Source organism: Salvelinus fontinalis, chromosome 20 (genome assembly GCF_029448725.1).
Source record: "Salvelinus fontinalis isolate EN_2023a chromosome 20, ASM2944872v1, whole genome shotgun sequence".
Taxonomy (NCBI): domain Eukaryota; kingdom Metazoa; phylum Chordata; class Actinopteri; order Salmoniformes; family Salmonidae; genus Salvelinus; species Salvelinus fontinalis.
In genome coordinates, this window is record NC_074684.1 from 8,082,303 (window position 1) to 8,107,384 (window position 25,082).

At 42.3% G+C, this 25,082-nt stretch overlaps 2 protein-coding genes and 1 long non-coding RNA gene across 4 annotated transcripts; 1 reads left to right on the forward strand and 2 right to left on the reverse strand.

Moving 5' to 3' along the window:
- Positions 1–3,774: 3,774 nt before the first annotated feature.
- LOC129817227 (40S ribosomal protein S29) lies at positions 3,775–6,030 on the reverse strand. Its single transcript, XM_055872260.1, has 3 exons — positions 5,918–6,030; positions 5,412–5,511; positions 3,775–3,873 (listed from the first exon to the last, which is right to left on the reverse strand). The coding sequence occupies exons 1-3, from the start codon at positions 5,977–5,979 to the stop codon at positions 3,865–3,867; spliced, it is 171 nt and encodes a 56-aa protein (XP_055728235.1). The 5' UTR covers positions 5,980–6,030; the 3' UTR covers positions 3,775–3,864.
- Positions 6,031–9,710: 3,680 nt separating this feature from the next.
- Positions 9,711–14,797, forward strand: LOC129817228 (alpha-1,6-mannosyl-glycoprotein 2-beta-N-acetylglucosaminyltransferase-like). 2 transcript variants are annotated; one of them, XM_055872262.1, is made up of 3 exons: positions 9,711–9,911; positions 12,576–12,918; positions 13,258–14,797. In XM_055872262.1, exons 2-3 carry the CDS (start codon positions 12,862–12,864, stop codon positions 14,629–14,631), a joined length of 1,431 nt encoding a protein of 476 aa, XP_055728237.1. In that variant the 5' UTR covers positions 9,711–9,911; positions 12,576–12,861; the 3' UTR covers positions 14,632–14,797. The 2 variants fall into 2 exon arrangements, with proteins under 2 accessions (XP_055728237.1, XP_055728238.1); XM_055872263.1 differs by having other exon boundaries at positions 12,576–12,888.
- A 3,513-nt stretch (positions 14,798–18,310) lies between these two features.
- On the reverse strand, positions 18,311–24,462 carry LOC129817229 (uncharacterized). Its single transcript, XR_008753685.1, has 2 exons — positions 19,500–24,462; positions 18,311–19,208 (listed from the first exon to the last, which is right to left on the reverse strand). It is a non-coding gene; the product is annotated as an uncharacterized LOC129817229 (long non-coding RNA).
- Positions 24,463–25,082: the final 620 nt, after the last annotated feature.

Sequence of the window (25,082 nt, forward strand, 5' to 3'; positions counted from 1 at the left end):
CATATTGTTAAATGTCCCTTCTTGATCTTTTCAACATAGGAGTAATTCCGCTGTTCGTGAGGGTTTAAGCGTAAGGTTATGTAGCACATTCAGAGAACAAGTCACCCTGTTACACCTTCACTCTCTCTCCCTATTCCTCTGACCAGCTCCCTCGTATAGAGACACTCTCAATACCAAATGTCTCTCCCCTGACCCCTTTCTTCGCTCTGTGAATTACTTCTCAATCTGTCTGTCTCCAAATCAAACTGAAGAATGCATGGCCAGGTTTACAGTTAATATTTGGATAAACGGCAAAGAGAATGAATGTCAAAATAATGGCCTACATCTCCACTGTCCTTGCCCTCTCTGTGTGTCTTCTTCTGTCTAGTCTAATCTATTTGTAACCGAAGCTCATACTGCTTTGATTCCACATTCTCTCACACACACCTTCACACATATATGAATGCGCACGCACGCACGCACGCACGCACGCACGCACGCACGCACGCACGCACGCACGCACGCACACACACACACACACACACACACACACACACACACACACACACACTCACATCACATCACAGTGGCATCAGATAAGACAAGCACCATCAGTGATAGATTAATTTCATCATGAATGTCCACCCTTTGACTCGTCCCCTCCTCCTTGTTTGGTGTTGGCTGCCTCCCCCTCCAACCCCCCTCCCCCTCCCCGCAGTCTCACCCCTCTGCACCACACTTCAAATTGCACGCAGCATTCAATTAGCTATGTCCCAGCTGACAGCTTTATCAAGGCATCAAGGCTGACTCTTACCAGTCTGCATTTGCATCTCTTCTTAACAGTGGGTAGAGAGCCTCTTCCCAGGGAGCTGGGCAGGCCCCCCGTCGACTCGCTCTTTGAACGTTCCAAGCCTCTTGTATTGATTTGTTGGGTTTCAGCTGCGGTGCACCGCTGCCCCCTAAGGTGGAGCATTGTATTGCATGCAGCCTTTGAACGAGAACTCAACTCATTATGGTTGCAGCAAGAGAGGGAGAAGCACACACTGTTCTGAAATGTGCATATTCGGTTAAGAATGAATACAGTGGTAGAGTAAAGCTATGGATGATCTACTGAGTTAGATCTTACATTGGGATGATCAACAAGAATAGCAATACTAGACCCACTCAACTGAGTGCCGTTGAGAGGTATCTTTAGATGGAATATGACTACACATGGTGAACATGAACACGCTGCATAACCCTATCTAAGACAGTGTTTGAATATGACATTGCTTGATTGAGTCTGTGGTGGCATGAAAAATGGGTTTTAGTTTGAGACATTTCCCTTAGGAACTCTCATTGAGGGAATAAAATGGCTGAAAAGGTCTGATGGAGCCTATCAAGCTACTGGCATACTGTCCTCTATCGAGTCTAGACTACAGGCACTCAAAATTGAACTAAATGAAAGACTTAATTTGACAGGCAGAAACAGTAATGCACAGATTAATATGTAATAAAAAGTATCATATGCAATCTATTGACTGTATTCTGCATTTTTACCCACGGGTCTGTATGCACTTTTAACCTTCATAAAATAAACATGTATTTTGGTTAGGTGATGGTTTTCAAAGTGAAATTTGATTTATTCTGATTATACTTATTTGCTTGTACTAATGTACTCTCTTTTTTATCAGTTCTGGCATTGATTCTGATCTTCACCAAATATTGTGGATACAGATGGAGCTTTGGAAAAGCTTGAATGAGAACAGCAATCAGTCATTCATTCCCTCACATCCCTACAGAGGCCTCTCTCAGTGAAAAGTGCCTCTGTGTGTTAGCAGCCGAAAACAGGTAAACGCCGTGGAACATTTCCATGCAAACCGGGCCGAGAAACATTCTAAATGAATTTATTTTGCTGTACTCTCTGAGATGGGAGCGCTGCAGAGTGCCTGGCAGTAAAAATGCTGCAACAAGAGGGAGAGGGTCCCCAGCGCATCTCCACAATAACCACATCTGCAGGTTTTCACAAAATCAAATAGACCACTTTAGCTAGTGTGCAAGGAGTATAGGCCTACACATGCAAGCAGGCACTTACACACACACCTACGCAAACCCGCAGGGGCACGCAAACTCCCCTTGCCATATATTTTTATGATATAAACCAGTGTGTAGGCACTCATGCGTGTTAATCTGGAACGTGCACCTTCACCCTGCCATACATGTATTCCCCTTCCATAAATGGAGAGAAGTTACTGCTCATTACACCCACACTCTCTCCCTTTGTATCTCTTTCAGGCAGGATGGAAATCTCATCATTGTTCAGGTGTCACAGAGAAGAAAGAGCAGCTCCTCATCAAACTGTAGCCTGAAACCTCACTGCTGCTCCTCCTATCGGTGCCTGACCCCAAGCCAGGGGAAATGGAGAACTTCAATACAGCACTTTTCTAATGACTGGAGTTCTCTTTTATTAATTGCAGGTGAAGGAAAGGGGTTAACATTTTGACGTGTGATGGGTCATGAAGAATGTGGAATAGTAACCACAGTATAGGCTAGTGTGTTGATTACCTTTCTGTACAGCACAACAAAATTGTGTAGCGCTTCTCTGCCATCTGGTGGACAAAAAGTCACCTTCCTACAAATACAATGCTACGTCAAACCACAGAGATAACGACAATGTAGTTGAACATAAGCCTAGTCTCTCATATAATCAAATTGCTTCAGAAGCATTCATTTTTGTAATGCAGCTGAGGCAGTGTAATAGCGCACAAAAGTATATCAGCAAATGTCCACTTTACCACATCCTTTATGAAGGTCCTACGGTCTATGCTTCTATCCTTCTGAGATTAGGCTTGTTCTTTTGCCAAAAGATAAATTCATGGTTACCACATTCACTATGAACGACATGGTCAATCTGTATTGATAATTCATTGTCTGTATCCATCCCATTGAAATAACTTGGTTATGTCCCAATTCTCTTTCCTGCCAGTGTACCCTTTACCTTTCAGATTTGAAAATAAATGACTGGTAGAAGTGTGGAAACTCTCCACCCAATGCTTTTAGTTTAGTGAGCAGTGAACACTGAAGACTGTGGCTAATTGAAGATTGTTCACTTAGACTTTTTTTTCCAATGTTAAATGGCCTCAGTACCAGTCTACTTAACAGGATGGGTCTCCAATAGACACCATTAGCAGCTGGGTCTGGTCTACTTATGTCATTGACTTTTATTGAACGATAAAGAAACAGTAAGACATCTCGCCTCCTCTTCCGTCTTGTGTACAATTCGGTAGATATTGGGACACACCCATTCATTGTGGCAAGGACGAGAGGGTGTGATTTTCCTGAGTATCATGCAGTCATTTGCAACCTAACAGGAGCAATTGCACTTTCCACGCCAACCAGTAAACATGCATTTCAGTTTTCCAAACAAGAATGAGACTTACGCAGTCATTTTAAACCTGTCAGATGACAATTTAACAAGTGCTGGTACACAATCTAAAAGTGATTACTTGCAGCAGCCCCTTTTGAGTTTTCAGAAATGTTTCAAAGTTCTACCAGAACATTATGTCAATACTGGCAGTAAGATATCAAAATTAACTAAACAGTATCTAAACTTTGACAGCAGTTGACAACCTGGGTATAGGCTTAAACATCTTCAGTGTTTAGCACTCAGAGGATATCTCAGGAGAGTAAACACTACATTGTGCAAGGCAACAGTGAAGGTAGTACTTACTAAAGTTTCAATTAAGCGAATCACCATCTAACAGATGGGAATCAGTTTGCATATAATGCAAAACAACATACGACAAGACCAATATGTAGAACAAAAGAAAACATTTATTTTCATTGCTGGATCATCCCATTCCCAGTTGGTTTGACCTCCTGGGGAACCTTCAGCATCCAATGCATTTAGTCCAGCTGTGAAAAAGCAATTTCGGGGTTAGATTCATGTAAAGATTTACAACTAAATCAACTTTGTCAATAGAATGGTATTGTAGAATATCATTAAGAACATAACCTATTGCTTATATTATGAATAAAATTAAGTATCTAGCTAGTGATATACAATGCATTCGGAAAGTATTCAGACCCCTTAACATAAATCTTTTGGATAAAGTTACAGCCTTGCATAAGTATTCAGATCCTACACTCAGTACTTTGTTGAAGCACCTTTGACAGCAATTACAGCCTCGAGTCTTCGGTTTGACGCTACAAGCTTGGCACACCTGCATTTGGGGAGTTTCTCCCATTCTTCTCAGCAGACCCTCACAAGCTCGGTCAGGATGGATGGGGAACGTCGCTGCACAGCAATTTCCGGGTCTCTCCAGAGATATTGGATTGTGTTCAAGTCCAGGGCACTCAAGGACATTCAGAGACTTGTCCTGAAGCCACTCCTGCGTTGTCTTGGCTGTGTGCTTAGGATTGTTGTTCTGTTGGAAGGTGAACCGTCGTCCCTAGGCTGAGGTCCTGAGCGCATCCCTACCACCCCGTAGGGATGGTGCCTGATTTCTTCCAGATGTGACATTTGGCATTCAGACCAAAGAGTTTAATATTGGTTTCATCAGACCAGAGAATCTTGTTCCTCATGGTCTGACAGTCCTTTGGATGCATTTTGGTAAACTCCAAGCGGGCTGTCATGTGTTTTTTGCTGAGGAGTGGCTTCCGTCTGGCCACAGCCCTAAAGGCCTGATTTGACAGAGTGCTGCAGAGACAGTTATCCTTCTGGAAGGTTCTCCCATCTCCACAGAGGAACGAACTCTTGAGCATTGTGTTCTTGGTCACCTTCCTGACCAAGGCCCTTCTCCCCCGATTCCTCAGTTTGGCCGGGCCGCCAGCTCTATGAAGTGTCTTGGTGGTTCCAACTTCTGCCCTTTAAGAATGATGGTGTCCACTGTGTTCTTGGAGACCTTCTATGCTGCAGAAATGTTTTGGTATTCTTCCCTGAGCTGTGCCCCGACAATCCTGTCTCGGAGCTCCTCAGACAATTTTTTCCCACCTTGCGGCTTGGTTTTTGCTCTGACATGCACTGTCAACTGTGGGACCATATAGATTGGTGTGTGCCTTTCCAAATCATGTCCAATCAATTGAACTTAACACAGATGGACTCCAATGAAGTTGTAGGAACATTTCAAGGTTGATCAATGGAAACAGGATGCACCGGAGCTCAATTTTGTGTCTAATAGCAAAGGATCTGAATACTTAAGTAAATAGGGTATGTTTTTTTGCAAACAATGTGTTGATTGTGGGGGGAAAACGAAATGTATCAATTTTAGATTAAGGCTGTAATGTAAATGTGGTAAAGGGGTCAATACGAACCCCATGCTTGGTAAACTACCTGTCCTGTGCATTCTGAAGCAGGAATTCCTTTACCGCTGACCTTACCATATTTCAACAATGTCAACAACTAGCCAACGGTGACTTACAGTGGATATAGTGTGTGCAACGCAAATACTCGCCTTAACAAAGCCGATGTCGTTCGCGTACTGCCTGAAGCACTGGCGACACATGTTGAGCCCGTATTTACGGATCAAACCGTGTCTATTCGAGCATACCCGGCTGGAAAACAAAGAATGCAAATATTAGACAAGAATGATGAATGATTTAATAAGTGCCCAGCAAGTTCAAGCTCATTCAAAGTTAGCCAACCAACGACGCTACCTAGCTAGACAGTGTTGGCAGCAGATAAACCTGCAACATTCACATTCAGGGCTATAATTATGACAGAAAATAGGTTCTCACTAGCCACGTCACTGTACTTTGTACTACAAGCTGCCAACAGCCAACGTTAACATGCGCTAAAAATGTGAGGCCCAGCGTTGTTTCACATCAACCGCCATATTAGCTCGAGCGAAGCCCTCATGTGGTTCAAAATGTACACCAAGAATTTGGGTCCGTGAAAATCTACCGGACTCTAAAATTCACTCCAAAGAAAATACTAAACGATATATTGAAGATAACTGACCAGGATCGGGATCCCTGACCGAATTTTCTAGGATGACTCCAATAGAGCTGCTGATGACCCATCTTGTCTCTTTTGCTCCGATGTCAGAAAGGAATAAGGGTGCGCATGCGCATAAAATGTTCTGCCGGGCGTCTTCCGCCCACAATGCATAGCGGAAAACATCGCATTGCGTGCATTGTTGTAGTACACCTCTAGATGGCGCCAACAACATGCAGCATCATCAACAACCCATCTGGAGTCGGGTGCTGCAATTGTTAACTTGAATAGATGCTGAATTTATTACATTTCCCCAATAGGCTGACCACGCCGCCGTTGCAAAATAAATGTAGAAATCTATGTTATTCAATTGTTCCGTGTTACACGGAACCCAAACCGGCAGCGCACGTGCGCCATCGTGCATAAATGTATTTTGTCCCCCTACACCAGACGCGATCACGACTTGCAGGTTAAAATATCAAAACAAAATCTGAACCCAAACCGGCTGTACATGTGCGCCATCGTGCATAAATGTATTTTGTCCGCCTACACCAAACGCGATCACGACATGCAGGTTAAAATATCAAAACAAACTCTGAACCAATGACATTAATTTGGGGACAGGTCGAAAAGCATTAAACATGTATGGCAATTTAGCTAGTTAGCTTGCACTTGCTAGCTAATTTGTCCTATTTAGCTAGCTTTGTGTTGCTAGCGAATTTGTCCTGAGATATAAACATTGAGTTGTTATTTTATCTGAAATGCACAAGGTCCTCTACTCCGACAATTAATCCACACATAAAATGATCAACCGAATTGTTTCTAGTCATCTCTCCTCCTTCCAGGCTTTTTCATCTTTGAACTTATATGGTGATTGGCATCTACACTTTCGTAGTATTACGACGAAAACCGGCAAAACAGTTAGTCTTTCAATCACCCACGTGGGTATAACCAATGAGGAGATGGCACGTGGGTACCTGCTTCTATAAACCAATGAGGAGATGGGAGAGGCAGCACTTGCAGCGAGATTTGTGTCAGAAATAGGAATGACTTCTATTTTAGCCCTTGGCAACACACTCTTTGGCGCGTGCGAGCAGTGTGGGTGCAATAATTTAATAACATAGATTCCTACATTTATTTTGCAACACGCGACCAGTGTAGTCAGGGTATTAGCGTCAATATTCGGAGGAATAGCTCAACAAGGCATTTGTACAAGCAGCAATCATTCATGTAAAATGGCATGCTGTTAAATATTTACAATAATACATATGCAGAACTAGCCTACCCATCTTTCATCTCCTCAAATGCATTGGTGAATCAATAGAAAAGTACGTAAGAAAATCAACCAGATTGAGATCATTTTACTGTGCAATTATCATTTAATAAGAAAAACAAATCCAAAAAACTGTGAACACAGACAAGGGTAGTGCGTACGGCCCAGTACATCACTGGGGCAAAGCTTCCTGCCATCCAGGACCTACAGTTGAAGTAGGAAGCTTACATACACTTAGGTAGGAGTCATTAAAACTCGTTTTACAACCACTCCACACATTTCTTGTTAACAAACTATAGTTTTGGCAAGTCAGTTAGGACATCTACTTTGTGCATGACACAAGTCATTTTTCCAACAATTGTTTACAGATAGATTATTTCACTTATAATTCACTGTACCACAATTCCAGTGGGTCAGAAGTTTATATACACTAAGTTGACTGAGCCTTTAAACAGCATGGAAAATTTCACAAAATGATTTCATGGCTTTAGAAGCTTCTGATAGGCTAATTGACATAATTTGAGTCAATTTAAGGTGTTCCTGTGGATGTATACCTTCAAACGCAGTGTCTCAATGCTTGACATCATGGGGAAATCAAAAGAAATCAGCCAAGACCTAAAAAAAATTGTAGACCTCCACGTCCACAAGTCTGGTTCATCCTTGGGAGCAATTTCCAAATTTCTGAAGGTACCACGTTCATCTGTATAAACAATAGTACGCAAGTATAAACACCATGGGACCACGCAGCCGTCATGCCGCTCAGGAAGGAGACGCGTTCTGTCTCCTAGAGATGAACGTACTTTGCTGTGAAAAGAGCAAATCAATCCCAGAACAACAGCAAATGACCTTGTGAAGATGCTGGAGGAAACAGGTACAAAAGTATCTCTATCAACAGTAAAACAAGTCCTATATCGACATAACGTGAAAGGCCGCTCAGCAAGGAAGAAGCCACTGCTCCAAAACAGCCATAAAAAAAGCCAGACTACGGTTTGCAACTGCACATGGGGACAAAGATCGTACTTTTTGGAGAAATGTCCTCTGGTCTGAAGAAACAACAATTGAACTGTTTGACCATAATGACCATCATTATTTACATTTACATTTACATGTATGTAATGTAAATTATGTTTGGAGGAAAAAGGGGGAGGCACAAGCCGAAGAACACCATCCTAATCGTGAAGCACGGTGGTGGCAGCATCATGTTGTGGGGGTGCTTTGCTGCAGGAGGGACTGGTGCACTTCACAAAATAGATAGCATCATGAGGGAGGAAAATTATGTGGCTATATTGAAGCAACATCTCAAGACATCAGTCAGGAAGTTAAAGCTTGGTCGCAAATGTGTCTTCCAAATGGACAATGACCCCAAGCATACTTCCAAAGTTGTGGCAAAATCGCCTAAGGACAACCAAGTCAAGGTATTGGAGTGGCCATGACAAAGCCCTGACCTCAATCCTATAGAAAATGTGTAGGCAGAACTAAAAAAGCGTGTGCGAGCAAGGAGACCTACAAACCTGACTCAGTTACATCAGCTCTGTCAGGAGGAATGGGCCAAAATGCACCCAATTTATTGTGGGAAGCTTGTGGAAGGCTACCCGAAATGTTATACCCACTGTGAACGTGATGAAAGAAATAAAAGCTGAAATAAATCATTCTTTCTACTATTATTCTGACATTTCACATTCTTTAAATAAAGTGGTGATCCTAACTGACCTAGGACAGGGAATTTTTTAATAGGATTAAATGTCAGGAATTGTAAAAAATAAAAAAATAAATGAGTTTAAATGTATTTGGCTAAGGTGTACGTAAACTTCCGACTTCAACTGTATATACTAGGCGGTGTCCGAGGAAAGCACCACATATTGTCAAAGACTTCAGTCATTCAAGTCATAGACTGTTCTCTCTGCTGCCGCACGGCAAGCGGTACCGGAGCGCCAAGTCTAGGACCAAAATGCTCCTTAGCAGCTTCTACCCCAAGCCATAAGACTACTAAACAATTAATCAAACGGCCACCGGGACTATTTACATTGCCCCCTCCCCATTTGTTTTTACACTGCTGCTACTCGCTGTTTATTATCTATGCATAGCCACTTTACCCCTACCAACATGTACAAATTACTAACCTGTACCCCCGCACATTGATCCCTAGTTATTGTCACTTTATTCTGTTACTTTTCGTTATTTTTTAATTTAGTTTATTTGGTAAATATTTATTTAGCTCTTTCTTGAACTGCATTGTTGGTTGAGGACTTGTAAGCAAGCATTTCACCGTAAGTCTACACCTGTTGTATTTGGCGCATGCGACCAATACAATTTGATTTGATTTAAATATGACTTTGTTTATCTATTGTTCAAAGAAATGACTAATTTTTAAGAAATAGCATACCAACTGTATACATGCAATATTGTATTTACAGAGATCTACATATTGTTACATTGTTTATAATCTTACAGTTCACTGGTTCAGTTCCACCCGATGCTGTCAATTCAATGCAACATTGTAGCATAGCCAATAATATCATTTTTATGTCTTGAGAGCCCCCCTCCGGAGTAATGCATTGTGGGAGCCAGAGGTAGGCAGGGGTTTGGAATTTTGTGCCAGCGTTAGCTAGCTAGCTGGTTAATGTGTTATTTTGATCGGAAATTGGGAGCAGGAGAGGAGAGAAGTGATGGAGGAGAACGAATATCTCATGTCATCGCACTGTTAATTCCGGCTGAGAAAGCTGCATAGTACGACTACCCTTTTAGGTAAATATAAAAACGCAGTTTTTCCACGATTGAAGCTTGTTGCGACAGTCTGTTTTGGCCATAAATTGAGGCGCAGCTGGGGTGCTTGTTTGTAAATATGATACGCTCGCACCAGCTAGCTTTTACGAGCCTCATTTATACGTTGCTAGCTAGCTACCGTAACACTTGGTAAACAATGTTTAAGCTACCAAATATAGCTTTCTGGTAGTTGTGTATGATGCAGACCTACACCGCATAAGTCTCGAGCGAAATGGGGTTGGTGGTTTTGACGTAACTGTCCCTGCGCGCCAGTTCTGAGCTACCAAGACGATAGCTAGAAGGAAGATAGCATCATTTACATGAACTAGATTTGGTTAGATAACCCACATATACCGCAACGGATGCCATGGGAAGGACGAGATGTTAATAAACGACAGATTTTCTTCTTTTTTTTACATTAACATTCACAAACATAAGAAAATGGTTTAGTTTTGAAACGATAGGTGGTGGTTAGCTTAGCTCTACAGCTTGTTGACAGAGAAATTATGTTTTTTTCTTAACGGTGTACATTACACGCCTGTCATGCTGACTTACTAGTGAACGTCAGCATGACAGGCGTGTAATGTACACCGTGAAAAAACGAATATCGTTGTTCTGTTTTAGGCAAGGTAGTCTGTGATCCAGTGCAAACGCTCTTGTTTTGTGTATTGATTGTGACAGTGCCTCTGGGCAGTACAAATCAGTGAGGGCAACCCAGAAAGAAACGATGCTGAGAAAATGAGAATAGAGAACTAATCATAGAATGTTGAAGTGGAGCTCGGGATGATATGGGAAGGCTCATATGTCTAAATTAAGATTTTAGCTAAATCATAATGACTGGCAGATACTTTGTGAAGATAAATGAAGTATTATCCCTAAAGGACAATCATTTAGCCTACAGATTGAGATATACAGTGTATTCGGAAAGTATTCAGACCCCTTGACTTTTTCCACATTTTGTTACATTACAGCCTTATTTTAATCCATGTTATAATAATGTTTTTCCTCAATCTGCACACAATACCCCATAACGACAAAGGGAAAACAGGTTTTTAGAAATATTTGCAAATTTATAAAAATAAAATAAACTTATTTGCATAATTATTCAGACCCCTTGCTATAAGACTTGAAATGGAGCGCAAGTGCATCCTGTTTCATTGATCATCCGTGTGATTTTTCTACAACTTGATTGTGGTAAACTTGTGGTAAATTTAATTGATTGGATATGATTTGGAAAGGCACACACCTGTCTATATAAGGTCCCACAGTTGACTGTGCATGTCAGAATAAAAACCAAACTATGAGGTCGAAGGAATTGCCCGTAGAGCTCCGAGACAGGATTGTGTCGAGGCACAGATCTGGGGAAGGGTACAAAAAAATTCTGCAGCATTGAACATCCCCAAGAAAACAGTGGCCTCCATCACTCTTAAGTGGAAGAAGTTTGGAACCACCAAGACTCTTTCTAGAGCCGCCTGGCCAAACTGACCAATCGGGGGAGAAGGGCCTTGGTCAGGGAGGTAACCAAGAACCCGATGGTCACTCTAATATTGCTCTTCCAGAAACACAACCATCTCTGCAGCTCTCTGGCCAATCAGGCCTTAATGGTAGAGTGGCCAGACGGAAGCCACTCCTCAGTAAAAGGAGGCTGCACATGGCAGCCTGCTTGGAGTTAACCAAAAGGCACCTAAAGGACTATCCGACCATGAGAAAAAATATTCTCTGAATGCCAAGTTCACGTCTGGAGGAAACCTGGCACCATCCCTACGGTGAAGCATAATGGTTGCAGCATCATGCTGTGGGGATGTTTTTCAGCGGCAGGGACTGGGAGACTAGTCAGGATCGAGGGAAAGATAAACGGAGCAAAGTACAGAGAGATCCTTGATGAATACCAGCTACAGAGCGCTCAGGACCTCAGACTGGGGGTGAAGGTTTTACCTTCCAACAGGACAACAACCTTAAGCACACAGCCAAGACAAGGCAGAAGTGGCTTTGGGATAGGTCTCTGAATGTCCATGAGTGGCCCAGCCAGAGCCCAGACTTGAACCTGATTGATCATCTCTGGAGAGACCTGAAAATTGCTGTGCAGCAACGCTCCCCATCCAACCTGCCAGAGCATGAGAGGATCTGCAGAGAAGAATGGGAGAAACTCCCCAAATACAGGTGTGCCAAGCTTGTAGCGTCATACCCAAGAAGACACGAGGCTGTAATCGCTGGCAACGGTGCTTCAAAAAAGTACTGATTAAAGGGTCTGAATACTTATGTAAATGTGATATTTAAAATAAAAAAATATTTGTCATTATGTTGTATTGTGTGTAGAATAATGAGATTTTTTTTACTCAATTTAGAATAAGGCTGTAACATAACAAAATATGGAAAAGGTCAACGGGTCTGAATACTTTCCGAATGCTTTTGTGGAATGTTTTTTGTCCGTGTGTTGTCTGTGATGCGTTTTGCAGATTGTTGTCTAATCTTTTGTCATAAAACAAATTGTTTTGTTCACCTGAAAAGATCTATGCTCTCCAATAAAACAGCAGGCTTTTATCATTGACATGATGTATGTGGGTTGCATTTAATAAAGGAAGCTGGTTTAGTACACACAATAAGGAATACTACAATTATTTTAATTATTTTCTCTTTGTCTTCCAGTGGGTTCCATGCACACCCCTACCCTGCAGCCTCTTAGCGACCAACATGCCTTATGGAACTCTCCCCTGGCATCACTGATATTCGACAAAAACCCATGTTTACATTCCAAAAGTTAGCTCTAGCAACCAGCAACAGGCGTTAGCAACAAACACAATTTGCGGCCGTTGTTTTCCAAGTCTGCATGCCTCCCTGCCTGGCCGCCAAGCACAGCAGTACCATTTGAAATTGCAAACCTGTGTTTCTCAACAATCAACTCCTCGCCCTTCCCAAGGGGTGACAGCCTATCATGAGATTCCGAATCTACAAGAGGAAGGTACAATACACAACGAGTCCCAAGTCATGTGTATGTGCTGCATGTTTCTGTACTGGGCATGTTTAAAATGGCACAAACAAAACACATTATTCGAGAGAAAAAAACAGTCATAGACAATAAAACAGTCAGACAATCTTATTGTGACATATTTAGTTCAGGTGAAGAAACAGGACCTACTGGATCAATTGAATAAGATATTAACTCATTGTACGCTCATATGAACTCTGTTACATAGAGTAAGTTTATCTTCAAAAAAGAAAATAGAAACAACAATGCAATTGGCAGCAATAGTAAAATAACGCCAGAAGAGGGAAAGATAGAGTCCAAAACCGGGCATGGGATATGATTTGATTTGTATCTTATGTCCAGGTGGTAATACTGACGCTGGTGGTGGTGGTGTGTGGCTTAGCCTTCTGGACCAGTGGGAAGCAGAAGAAGAGCAGTGGAGTGGTGGTCCCCAAAGAGACTGATGGAGCGAGGAGAAGCAGCAGTAGTCAGGTGCAGCCACAGGCCACGCCTGCAGTCAGTCGGATACCCATCGTACCGCCAATCGCACCTGTAGCACCTGCCAACGATACCCAGGTGGAGAACCACCCCAAAAAACAACTGGAGAAGGAGAAAACGGTCAAACCGGATGTAGACAACACTACCCTCGTCTACCGTGGCATCGTGTTCCAGCTCAACTTTGACCAGACGGTGAGGCACGAGGAGAGGTTCAGAGCAGTGAGGAAGAAGGATGATCTGGTGGTGGTGGTACAGGTGCACAACAGACCTGACTACCTGAGGCTGCTGGTGGAGAGTCTGAGGAAGGCCCGGGGCGTGGAGAGCATCCTGCTCATCTTCAGCCATGACTTCTGGTCCCCCGAGATCAACCAAGTGGTGGCCTCGGTTGACTTCTGCCAGGTCCTCCAGATCTTCTTCCCCTTCAGCATCCAGCTGTACCCCCAGGAGTTCCCGGGCCACGACCCCAGGGACTGCCCCAGAGACATTCCCAAAATGGACGCCTTAAAGCTGGGTTGCATCAACGCAGAGTACCCCGACTCATTCGGCCACTACCGCGAGGCCAAGTTTTCCCAGACCAAGCACCACTGGTGGTGGAAGCTGCACTTTGTGTGGGACAGGGTCCGGGCGCTGAAGGACCACCGGGGCTTGGTGCTTCTTATCGAGGAGGACCACTTCCTCTCCCCGGACTTCCTCCACCTCCTCAAGCTGATGTCGATCCTGAAGAGGGAGAATTGCCCAGACTGTGACATCCTGTCTCTGGGGAGCTATGGCCACATCAGCTACGCTAGCAAATCCAACAAGGTGGAGGTGAAAGCCTGGAAGTCCACCGAGCACAACATGGGCATGGCTCTGAGCAGGGAGACCTACCAGAAGCTCCTCCAATGCACTGATTCCTTCTGCACCTACGACGACTACAACTGGGATTGGTCCTTGCAGCACCTGACCGTGACCTGTTTGCCCTCCTACTGGAAGGTCATGGTGAGCGAGGCGCCCCGTGTCTTCCACGCCGGGGACTGCGGAATGCACCACAAGAAGTCTGTGTGCATGCCATCCAGCCAAAAGTCCAAGATAGAGAACATCCTTCAGAGCAGCAGCAATCAGTTGTTCCCCAAGAACTTGCTGATCACTAAGAGACTGCCAGCTAACGGGGCAGGGGGGGTGGCGCCCCATGTGAAGAACGGGGGCTGGGGGGACATTAGGGACCATGAACTCTGCAAGAGCTACCTTCGATTACAGTGACTTTATTATCATTATTATATTGTTACTCTTCTCTTTTTTTGCATCCTCTGACTTTAAGAAAAAGAAAGCCTTTAAAAAATAATCTTTATGGACTATTTCTTCATATTGCCTGTTTTATCGGACTGTTCCGGACTGTTCCAAATAAAAGAGTATGTTGGGTTTGGAAGTTTCTCTTGGTATGTATATCCAAGGCATTGATTTAGAGTATACAGTATATCTTCCGAAAAGTTCTACAGTATGTAATCTGATAAAATGACTGTGGTGCCTTTTTCCCATACATAATTGTTCAAGTGTTTCATTATTTGCATTCATAATAGCTTTTAATAGCAAGAATGCCATTGTTTTTTTTAGCTCAAATTAAACTGGATATGTGGAGCATCTGTGTAGAGGGAGTAAATTGTGACCAAAATGAGAGCCAGTGGGGACAGTCAAATCTAGTGAATTTGGGGACTTTACTATCCCAGTCTGCATGCATAATTCATTTTGAAGTTATTTATATGGTATAGATTTGCTGAGATCAAAGCAGGTCCTCGGAGACACCTTGTCCCATTTACATGAGCTTCCATTTAACTTCTATTCTCAATAGGTTTAACAGTATGTCGTTCCTACCAGAGTATTAAGAGAGGTGCCAATAGGAATGCTGATCAGATTAATATCACACCATTAAGTTAACAATGAAGTCGCAGTGCTTAAAATCGTCTTCTAAGTTACCAAGGTACTAAACCTCTCAATTTGCCACTTAACTGTTTGTCCCTGATGTTACTCAAGGATGTACATTTAGTCAAAGGAAAGTCATTAGATCCCTCCATGACCATTTCCCTGCTCTCTGCTTCAATCTTAATTATGCTCATGGGGAGAATATTTTACCTCAATATTTTTTTAAGAAGTGATTATTTACATTCATGGTTAAATATATGGACTCCCAGACAACATTCACAGCATTGAAATAAATTATAAATTGCTGGTGCAGTAGCAAAGTACATTTACATATGAGGTTCTTAGGATGCAACTCTTTATTGACAGTTTCCTCGTGGCCAAGCTAACTTGGTGGCTTCACTGAGGCTGCATTGATTTTCTTTCCCAACCCCTTAAAGCAATGGTTAAAATCCAGGCCTGCCTGACTGAGCACTGTATACAAAATCTATCTGGGATAACTGCAGATATAAGGCCAACTCAGTTCCTTGTCTCCATAGGTGTAAATCTACTAGTCTAAGAAAATACATTGAGTATTAATAACATTGTTCTTTCCATGACAGACCAGGGGTACTCAAGTACAATTTGAGAAGGTCCGGTCACACAAATGTCCTAGGTGGCAAAGGTCTGGATGGATAATGTCATTTATCGGCGTAGTAACAAAGCCCCCCTCGCAACCCATGCGACCCCAAACTGTTCACACCCATCTTGTTGGCGGAGAGAAAATGTTGCATTTTTAAAGCTAATTTCCCACAATTCTACACATTTTGCATTGGGAAGAGATTTGTTTTGCTGTTTTAAAGCTAATTTCCTGCAGTTCTATGCATTCTTCCATGTCTTATGTGTGTTTATATGGAACCAGGGGTCTATTGACCCCGTTCTGGATCCGGTCTGAGGTCTGCCAGTTGAGTATGGGGGACATACAGTGCATTCGGAAAGTATTCAGACCCCTTGACTTTTTCCACATTTTGTTTTGTTACAGCCTTATTCTAAAATGGATTCAATAGTTTTCCCCCCTCATCAATCTACACACAATACCCCATAATGACAAAGCAAAAACAGGTTTTTAGACATTTTTGCAAATTTATTAAAAATAAAAACTATCACATTTACATAACTATTTAGACCATTTAGTAAGTACTATGTTGAAGCCCCTTTGGCAGTGATTACAGTATGCTTGGGTATGATGCTATAGGCTTGGCACAGTTGTATTTGTAGAGTTTCTCCCACTCTTCTCTGAAGATTGTCTCAAGCTCTGTCAGGTTGGATGGGGAGCATCGCTGCACAGCTATTTTCAGGTCTCTCCAGAGATGTTCGATCAGGTCAAGTCCGGGCTTTAGCTGGGCCACTCAAGGACATTGAGAGACTTGTCCCTTGGCCACTCCTGCATTGTCTTGGCTGTGTGCTTAGGGTTGTTGTCCTGTTGGAAGGTGAACCTTCGCCCCACTCTGAGGGCCTGAGCGCTCTGGAGCAGGTTTCATCAAGGATCTCTCTGTACTTTGCTCCGTTCATCTTTCCCTCGATCCTGACTAGTCTCCCAGCCCCTGCCACTGAAAAACATCCCCACAGCATTATGCTGCCACCAACATGTTTCACCGTAGGGATGGTGCCTGGTCTCTTCCAGATGTGACACTTGGCATTCGGGCCAAAGAGTTCAATCATTGTTTCATCAGACCAGGGAGTACTTTATGTACCTTTTGGCAAACTCCAAGCAGGATGTCATGTGCCTTTTACTGAGGAGTGGCTTCCGTCTGGCCACTCTACCATAAGGTCCTGATTGGTGGAGTGCTTCAGAGACGGTTGTCCTTCTGGAAGGTTCTCCCATCTCCACAGAGGAACTCTGGAGCTCTGTCAGAGTTACCATCGGGTTCTTGGTCACCTCCCTGACCAAGGCTCTTCTCCCCTGATTGCTCAGTTTGGTTGGGTGGCCAGCTCTAGGAAGAGTCTTGCTGGTTCCAGACTTCTTGTATTTAAGAATGATGGAGGCCTCTGTGATTTTGAGGACCTTCAATGCTGCAGACATTTTCTTTGTACCCTTTCCCAGATCTGTGCCTTAGACACAATTCCTTTGACCTTGTTGCTTGGTTTTTGCTCTGACATGCACTGTCAACTGTGTGACCTTATATAGACAGGTGTGTGCCTTACTAAATCATGTCCAATCAATTGAATTTACCACATAAACATCTCAAAGATGATCAATGGAAACAGGATGCTCCTGAGCTCAATTTCGAGTCTCATAGCAAAGGGTCTGAATACCTTATTTATTTACCTTATTTATTTAAACCTGTTTTTGCTTTGTCATTATGGGGTATTGTGTGTAGATTGATGAAGAAAAACATTAATTTTATCCATTTTATAATAAAGCTGTAACGTACCAAAATGTGAAAAAAAGTCTAGGGCTTTGAATACTTTCCGAATGCACTAAGTCTTTTTTCTGGTATCTGTACTTTACTACTTATATTTTAGACAATTTTTACATCACTACATTCCTAAAGAAAATAATTTACTGAATACTCTATTCATTTTCCCTGACACCCAAAAGTACTAGTTACATTTTGAATGCTTAGCAGGCCAGGAAAATGGTCTAATTCACTCACTTATCAAGAGAACATCCCAGGTCATCTCTACTGCTTCTGAGCTGGCGGACTAACTAAACACAAATGCTTCGTTTGTAAATGAGGTGTGGATGTTGAAGTGTGCCCCTGGCTATCCCTAAATTTGCTTATAAGGAATTTGAAATTATTTATACCATTTTTACTTTTGATACTTAAGTATTTTTTGTAAATTACATTTATTTTTGATAGTTAAGTATATTTAAAACCAAATACTTTTACTCAAGTACCAATTTGCTGGGTGACATTTACTTTTACTTGAGTCATTTTCTATTAAGGTATCTTTACTTTTACTCAAGTATGACAAAAATACTTTCCCCACCACTGTCTATATGTACTGTGTACTCGTGCAAAAAAAAGTTTTTCCGAAAGTCTTTATTTTTTACTTTTGATTTATTTTCTAGTCTGGTGTGGCCTTGCGTAAAAGCATTTGTGACAGTGCCATGGGCTGCTGGGGGTCATGTGACCTATAAATGGTGAGTAGGATGAAGCTGCTCTTAAAAGCTATTCTAATGTCAGTTTTGCATAGAGTAAGATGATCCAAAATATGTGGCTAGGGAAACCTTTAGGGTAAACCTGCTCAGAATGAGGAGATCTCTACAACAAGGAGTACCCTATTTCCTCACTCAAACTAAGTGTTATTAATTAGATAGCGTAATGTCTGCTCATGCGTTAAATAAAGCGTATAGCAGGTAAAACCATTACTGTGTGTTTAAACCGCAGTACCACATAGGAAAATGAAAACCTCCATTGTGCAGGTCTGGTCTAGTGCTTTCTATTTTAAGCAGGAGTAGACCTGTCTTTAATCTATCTCCAGCCCTAAGGCCCAAGCCATCAGGGCTCTGGTGAGAGTGTATGCTTATTAATGATTGATAGCCATTGCACACATTTCAAGGTAAACACAACACCAGGTCAATGCAGAGGCACACACTGAGGAAGTTACATCACTAAGAGGGGGGGGGTTGGGGTTGGGAGTAATGCAGCAGTACATTGCCAAAGTCTTTCTGTCAGTTGGATTCCGATACCTGAATATCCTTCTCCATAACACATTTAACTGTATGATTCTGCTTTCAACCCTGTGACATAATGGATGCATCATGTGGAGCAAAACAGCGGGTCTGGGACAAGGTAGCACGTCCGGTGAACAGGTCACGGTTCCATAGCCGCAGGCAGAACAGTTGAAACTGGAGCAGCAGCACGACCAGGTGGACTGGGGACAGCAAGGAGTCCTCAGGCCAGGTAGTCCTGAGGCATGGTCCCAGGGCTCAGGTCCTCGAGGAGGAGAGGTAGAAAGAGATAATTAGAGGGAGCATAAATAAATTCACACAGGACACCGGATAAGACAGGAGAAATACTCCAGATATAATAGACTGACCCTAGCCCCCCGACACAAACTATTGCAGCATAAATACTGAAGGCTGAGACAGGAGGGGTAGGGAGATACTGTGGCCCCATCTGACGTTACCCCCGTACAGGGCCAACCAGGCAGGATATAACCCCACCCACTTTGCCAAAGCACAGCACCCACACCACTAGAGGGATATCTTTAAACCACCAACTTACTACCCTGAGACAAGGCTGAGTATAGCCCACGAAGATCTCCCCCACGGCATGAACCAGAGGGTGGCGCCAACCCGGACTGGAAGATCACGTTAGTCACTCAACCCACTCAAGTGACGCACCCCTCCTAGGGACGGCATGGAAAAGCACCATTAAGCCAGCGACTCAGACCCCGTAATAGGGTTAGAGGCAGAATCCCAGTGGAGGGAGGGGAACCGGCCAGGCAGAGACAGCAAGGGCTGTTAGTCGCTCCAGTGCCTTTCCATTCACCTTCACACCCCTGGGCCAGACTGCACTCAATAATAGGACCTACTGAAGTGATGAGTCTTCAGTAAAGACTTAAAGGTTGAGACCGAGTCTGCGTCTCTCACATGGATAGGCAGACCATTCCATAAAAATTGAGCTCTATAGGAGAAAGCCCAGCCTCCAGCTGTTTGCTTAGAAATTCTAGGAACAATAAGGAGTCCTGCGTCTTGTGACCGTAGCGTACGTGTAGGTATGTACGGCAGGACCAAATCGGAGAGATAGGTAGGAGCAAGCCCATGTAATGCTTTGTAGGTTAGCAGTAAAACCTTGAAATTAGCCATATCTGTAACAGGAAGCCAGCACTGGAGTAATATGATCAAATGTTTGGGTTCTAGTCAAGATTCTAGCAGCCTTGTTTAGCACTAACCAAAGTTTATTTAGTGCTTTATCCGGGTAGCCGGAAAGTAGAGCTTTGCAGTAGTCTCATCTAGAAAAGACAAAAGCATGGATGAACTCTTCTGCATCATTTTTGGACAGAAAGCTTAGGATTTTTGCAATGTTACGTAGATGGAAAAAAGCTGTCCTTGAAATAGTCTTGATATGTTCAAAAGAGAGATCAGGGTCCAGAGTAATGCCGAGGTCCTTCACAGTTTTATTCGAGACGACTGTACAAACATGAAGAATAATTGTCAGATCCAGCAGAAGATCTCTTTGTTTCTTGGGACCTAGAACGAGCATCTCTGTTTTGTCTGAGTTTAAAAGTAAAAATGTATTACATGTTGCTTATGTGTACAATTCACCCTACTTTTGGATTGTAATTGGAGGCTCGTATGAATGTCCTGCTTATTATACTGTTTGTGTCATCATCGCAACAACTGCATTATACTTGAAAAACACTTCAACTTCAACCAGTAAAATGACTCTTTGGCTAGCTTTTACTGCTGCTTAAATCAATGAGCATTAGCATTCTAGCTAAGAACTGCTGCATCCAAAATAGTTATTTTGCAAAGATCACAACCAAATATAATCTTAGCGAATGTTCAAGCAAGAATCAGAACATAATTGTAAGCATATGAGAACCCCCAAAAGTTTTTTTCTTTAAAAGTAATACAAATTCAAATCTAGGAAATGTTAAAGGGGCGCAGATGTTAATGGCTTTCGCAAAGAGTTGTGCACATCTGTGCATGACGTTAATGTGTAGTGTACTGGAAAAGCGTCTATAAATGGCTATATTTTCAGTAGGTTATTACAAATTGTTTTTCTTCTGTCCAAGTTAAAATTACAGTATTACGATCTACAGTACTACTTTGGACATGTTTTATTTAACACACACACGCACAAGACCAGACCGTTGCACATTTTAAATGATGTCACAGGCTCCTACCTTTATCCCTTTTACCTGCAGCTGGGTTTCTTGCCTGGCGTGGTGGCACTTGTCTGTAATCAAAGTCACTTGGAGTCTGAGGTTGGCGGATCGAGTGAACTGAGGAGCTCTGTCCAACGGGTATCAATATGGTGTTCCTGGGGGAGCTGGGGACCACCAAGTCCTCTATGGAGGGGTGCACTGGCCCAGGACGGAAATGAAGCAGGTCAATGCTCCCATGCCGTCCAGTACTGGGATAGTGCCTGTGAGTACACGCTGCAGTGTGATTGAAACTCAATATTTTTTAAATTCTTTTCAGAATAAATATTCTGCTTGATTTGGCAACTGTTTCTCAGTGCAATGAAACCAAAACACAAACGATATGGAAAGAACTAGGCTATAGTCTAGCTACTAGTATCCTACAGTGCATTCAGAAATTATTCAGATCCCTTGACTTTTTCCAAATTTTGTTACGTCACAGCCTTATTCTAAAATTGATTAAATAAATAAAAAATCCTCATCAATCTACACACAATACCCCATAATGACAAAGTGAAAACAGGTTTTTAGAAATCTAAGAAAATGTATTATATATAAAAAATTCGATCCCAGGCTATGTCACAGCCGGCCGTGACCGGGGTACCCATGAGGCGGCGCACAATTGACCTAGCGTTTTCCGGGTTAGGGGTTTGGCCGGCCGGGATTTCCTTGTCTCAATGTGCTCTAGCAACTCCTTGTGGCTGGCCGAGCGCCTGCAAGCTGATTTCGATCGTCAGTTGGACGATGTTTCCTCCGACACATTGGTGCGGCTGGCTTCCGGGTTAATCGAGCAGTGTGTCAAGAAGCAGTGCGGCTTGGCAGGGTCGTGTTTCGGAGGACGCATGGTTCTCAACCTTCGCCTCTCCTCTCGACTGTAGGGGAGTTGCAGTGATGAGACTAGACTGTAACTTCGAAAAAGGGGTGAAAAATAGAATGTCAATAAAAAAATACTTTGAAATACCTTATTTACATAAGTATTCAGACCCTTTGCGATGAGACTCATTTCCATTGATCATGCTTGAGATGTTTCCACAACATGTTTGGAGTCCACCTTTTTTTACTGTAAGCCTACACTTCCACAATGTATGGTAAAGCATGATCCGTATTTTATTTCTTACAATCTAGTCAGCAGCACTTCTTAGTTTTTCCCATGCAAAGGACTATAGCCTACAGCCGTCCTTCGTATTTACGTCCCAGACTCCTACCTCTATCACCTTAACCTGCAGTTGAGTTTTTCGCCGGGCACGGTGGCATGTGCCTGTAATCCAAGTCACTGGGAGGCTGAGGTTGGTGGATCAAGTGAGCTGAGGAGCTCTGGGCTGCAGCATGCTACGTTGAACGGGTGTCCATGCTAAGTTCGGTATCGATATGGTGTTCCTGGGGGAGCCCGGGACCACCAGGTTGTCTAAGGAGGGGTGAACCGACCCAGGTCGGAATCGAAGTAGGTCAAATCCCCCGTGCTGTCCAGTAGTGGGATAATGCCTGTGAGTAGATGCTGCAGTGCAGCCTTGGCAAGACATCGAGACCTAATCTTTTCAGTTTTCAAAAACGTATTTTTATCTGCTTCACGAATTGCCACTTCGAAATGTTTATCAGACCATGAAAAGTCGACAATTTTTTGCAGCTTTCCAAAAACAATTACCGTTATACCTTCTGATAATCGAGAATTATACTAACTACTAGTGACGAAATGTGTGAATACCGGTAACATAATGCAGCACGGACCGTTGAGGGAGTAGTAAGTGCTAGCGCGATGCTTAGCATGAAACTGAGGCCAGCTCTCCCATCACCATCGACAGACAGACAGTTCGGATTGGTTCATTTACCTGTGTGAAATGAGCCACAATAATGATTAGCCAATCGTTGGAATTTGAGATTCACCTTCAAATTTAAAGTCCCTATTGAAGGTGATGCAAACGAATACAAAAGGTGGAATCATGTCATATGTTTGTACTAGATTAAGTTATACAAGGTTGGAATGTTGTTACATAATTTAAAATACAATAATTAATATATTTGACAATAATCAGAAAACAATTCAAATCACACTGTGGATATTTTAGACTGCATAATTGCATTGGGCATACTTGTATGCACTGTACAGCCTTAACTATTTTTTTAACCTTTATTTAACTAGGAAGGTCAGTTAAGATAAAAAAACTTGTTTTCAATGACAGCCAAGGATCAGTGGTTGGTCCTTATTCAGAGGTAGAATAACAGATTTTTTATTTTGTCAGCTGAGAGATGTGAACTTGCAACCATTCAGTTACTAGTCCAACACTCTAACCACTAGGCTACCTGCCATCCAACTTTGAAATGTGAACCCATGAAATTGAGTATCAGTATACTCAGTGACACTTAAAGAACACAATTTTCATGACACACATGACATACATGACATCACATTTCATGTGTGTTTCTGCATATGTACCAATATCTTCAAATCAACCTAAACCTATCAAGGGCCCAACTGGACAACCAATGACAGTGTATGCACTAGCTTATAGAAGCAGCACATTTAACTGTGTTTGTAGCTAAAATGGGGATAGATGAATATAAAAAGAAGAAGAAGAAATAGGTATGTCTATGATTGAAACTAGTCCTTTTCTCGGTGGTTGTCCTTAAGATGGGAACACTTCCATTTTCCTGAGGTTGAGCAGAGAGAGCGAGAGAAAGCTGTCATGGTCATGGGTTGTCTTTTAATTTTACCACAGCAACAGCATATTAACTATTCCATCTTTACGGTCTGCTGTAGAATGAATGGTCTGACATGTCTGATGTGTATGTTGTTGTTTTGTTCTCTGTATAGAAGAAGATGGCTCTGGTATTGATCTTCAGGTCCTGGAGAAATGACCCCTTGTTCCTCTCTCATTTTCCCTGTGCTGGAACAAGACATTGAATTGTCTGTAGTTTTACTGTTTGAGTAAGAGAGGATTATAAATGTTTTACAATGTTTTAAAATGTTGATAATAGTGCCTAGGGCACTGGAATATGTATTGATTCATGAGTATTGTCATATTTTAGCAGAATCTTTTAGCATCTTTTTACACACCTTTTTGTTTTGTTCTTGCATGCAGTAGGGGTTTAGACATCAATTAAGCAAATGCTGTTGAGGTGTGAATGATACTGTATGTTTTTCTTCGCTGTCCATTGTGAATGAAGTCAGCATAGATCATATTTCTGGTTTTGTTTAACATAATTTGGGGGGGGATTTGTTTATCATAATTTTATTTTTCCGAATCAGATTTTTAAATTAGCACAATGATTTTCTAAACATTTTATAGAATTTCTGAAACTGTTTTTAAATATATTAACCTGTCTAGGATCAGCGTGGCGCTAGCGGCACACCCCCCCCCCCCCCCACTGAAAAACCAGTGCCGCGAAATTCAAAAAAAATATTTTTTTAAAATATTTAACTTTCACACATTAAAGTCCAATACAGCTAATGAAAGACACAGATCTTGTGAATCCAGTCAACATGTCCGATTTTAAAATGTTTTACAGGGAAGACACAATATGTAAAGATGTACATCTATTACCTAAAAACACATTAGCATAATCCACCATCTTTTATTTGTCCACCAACACCAGTAGCCATCACCAATTCGGCTAAACTAAGATATTTATAGCCCCTAACCAACAAAAAAACTCATCAGATGACAGTCTGATAACATATTTATGGTATGGGATAGGTTTTGTTAGAAAAAAGTGCATATTTCAGGTAGATGGCATAGGTTACAATTGCACCCACCGTCACAAATGGAATAGAAAAACTACATTGAGCAACGTGTTTACCTACTTACTAATCATCAAACATTTCGTAAAAATACACAGCATACACGAATCGAAAGACACAGATCCTGTGAATACAGACAATATTTCAGATTTTCTAAGTGTCTTACAGCGAAAACACAATAAATCGTTATATTAGCATAGCA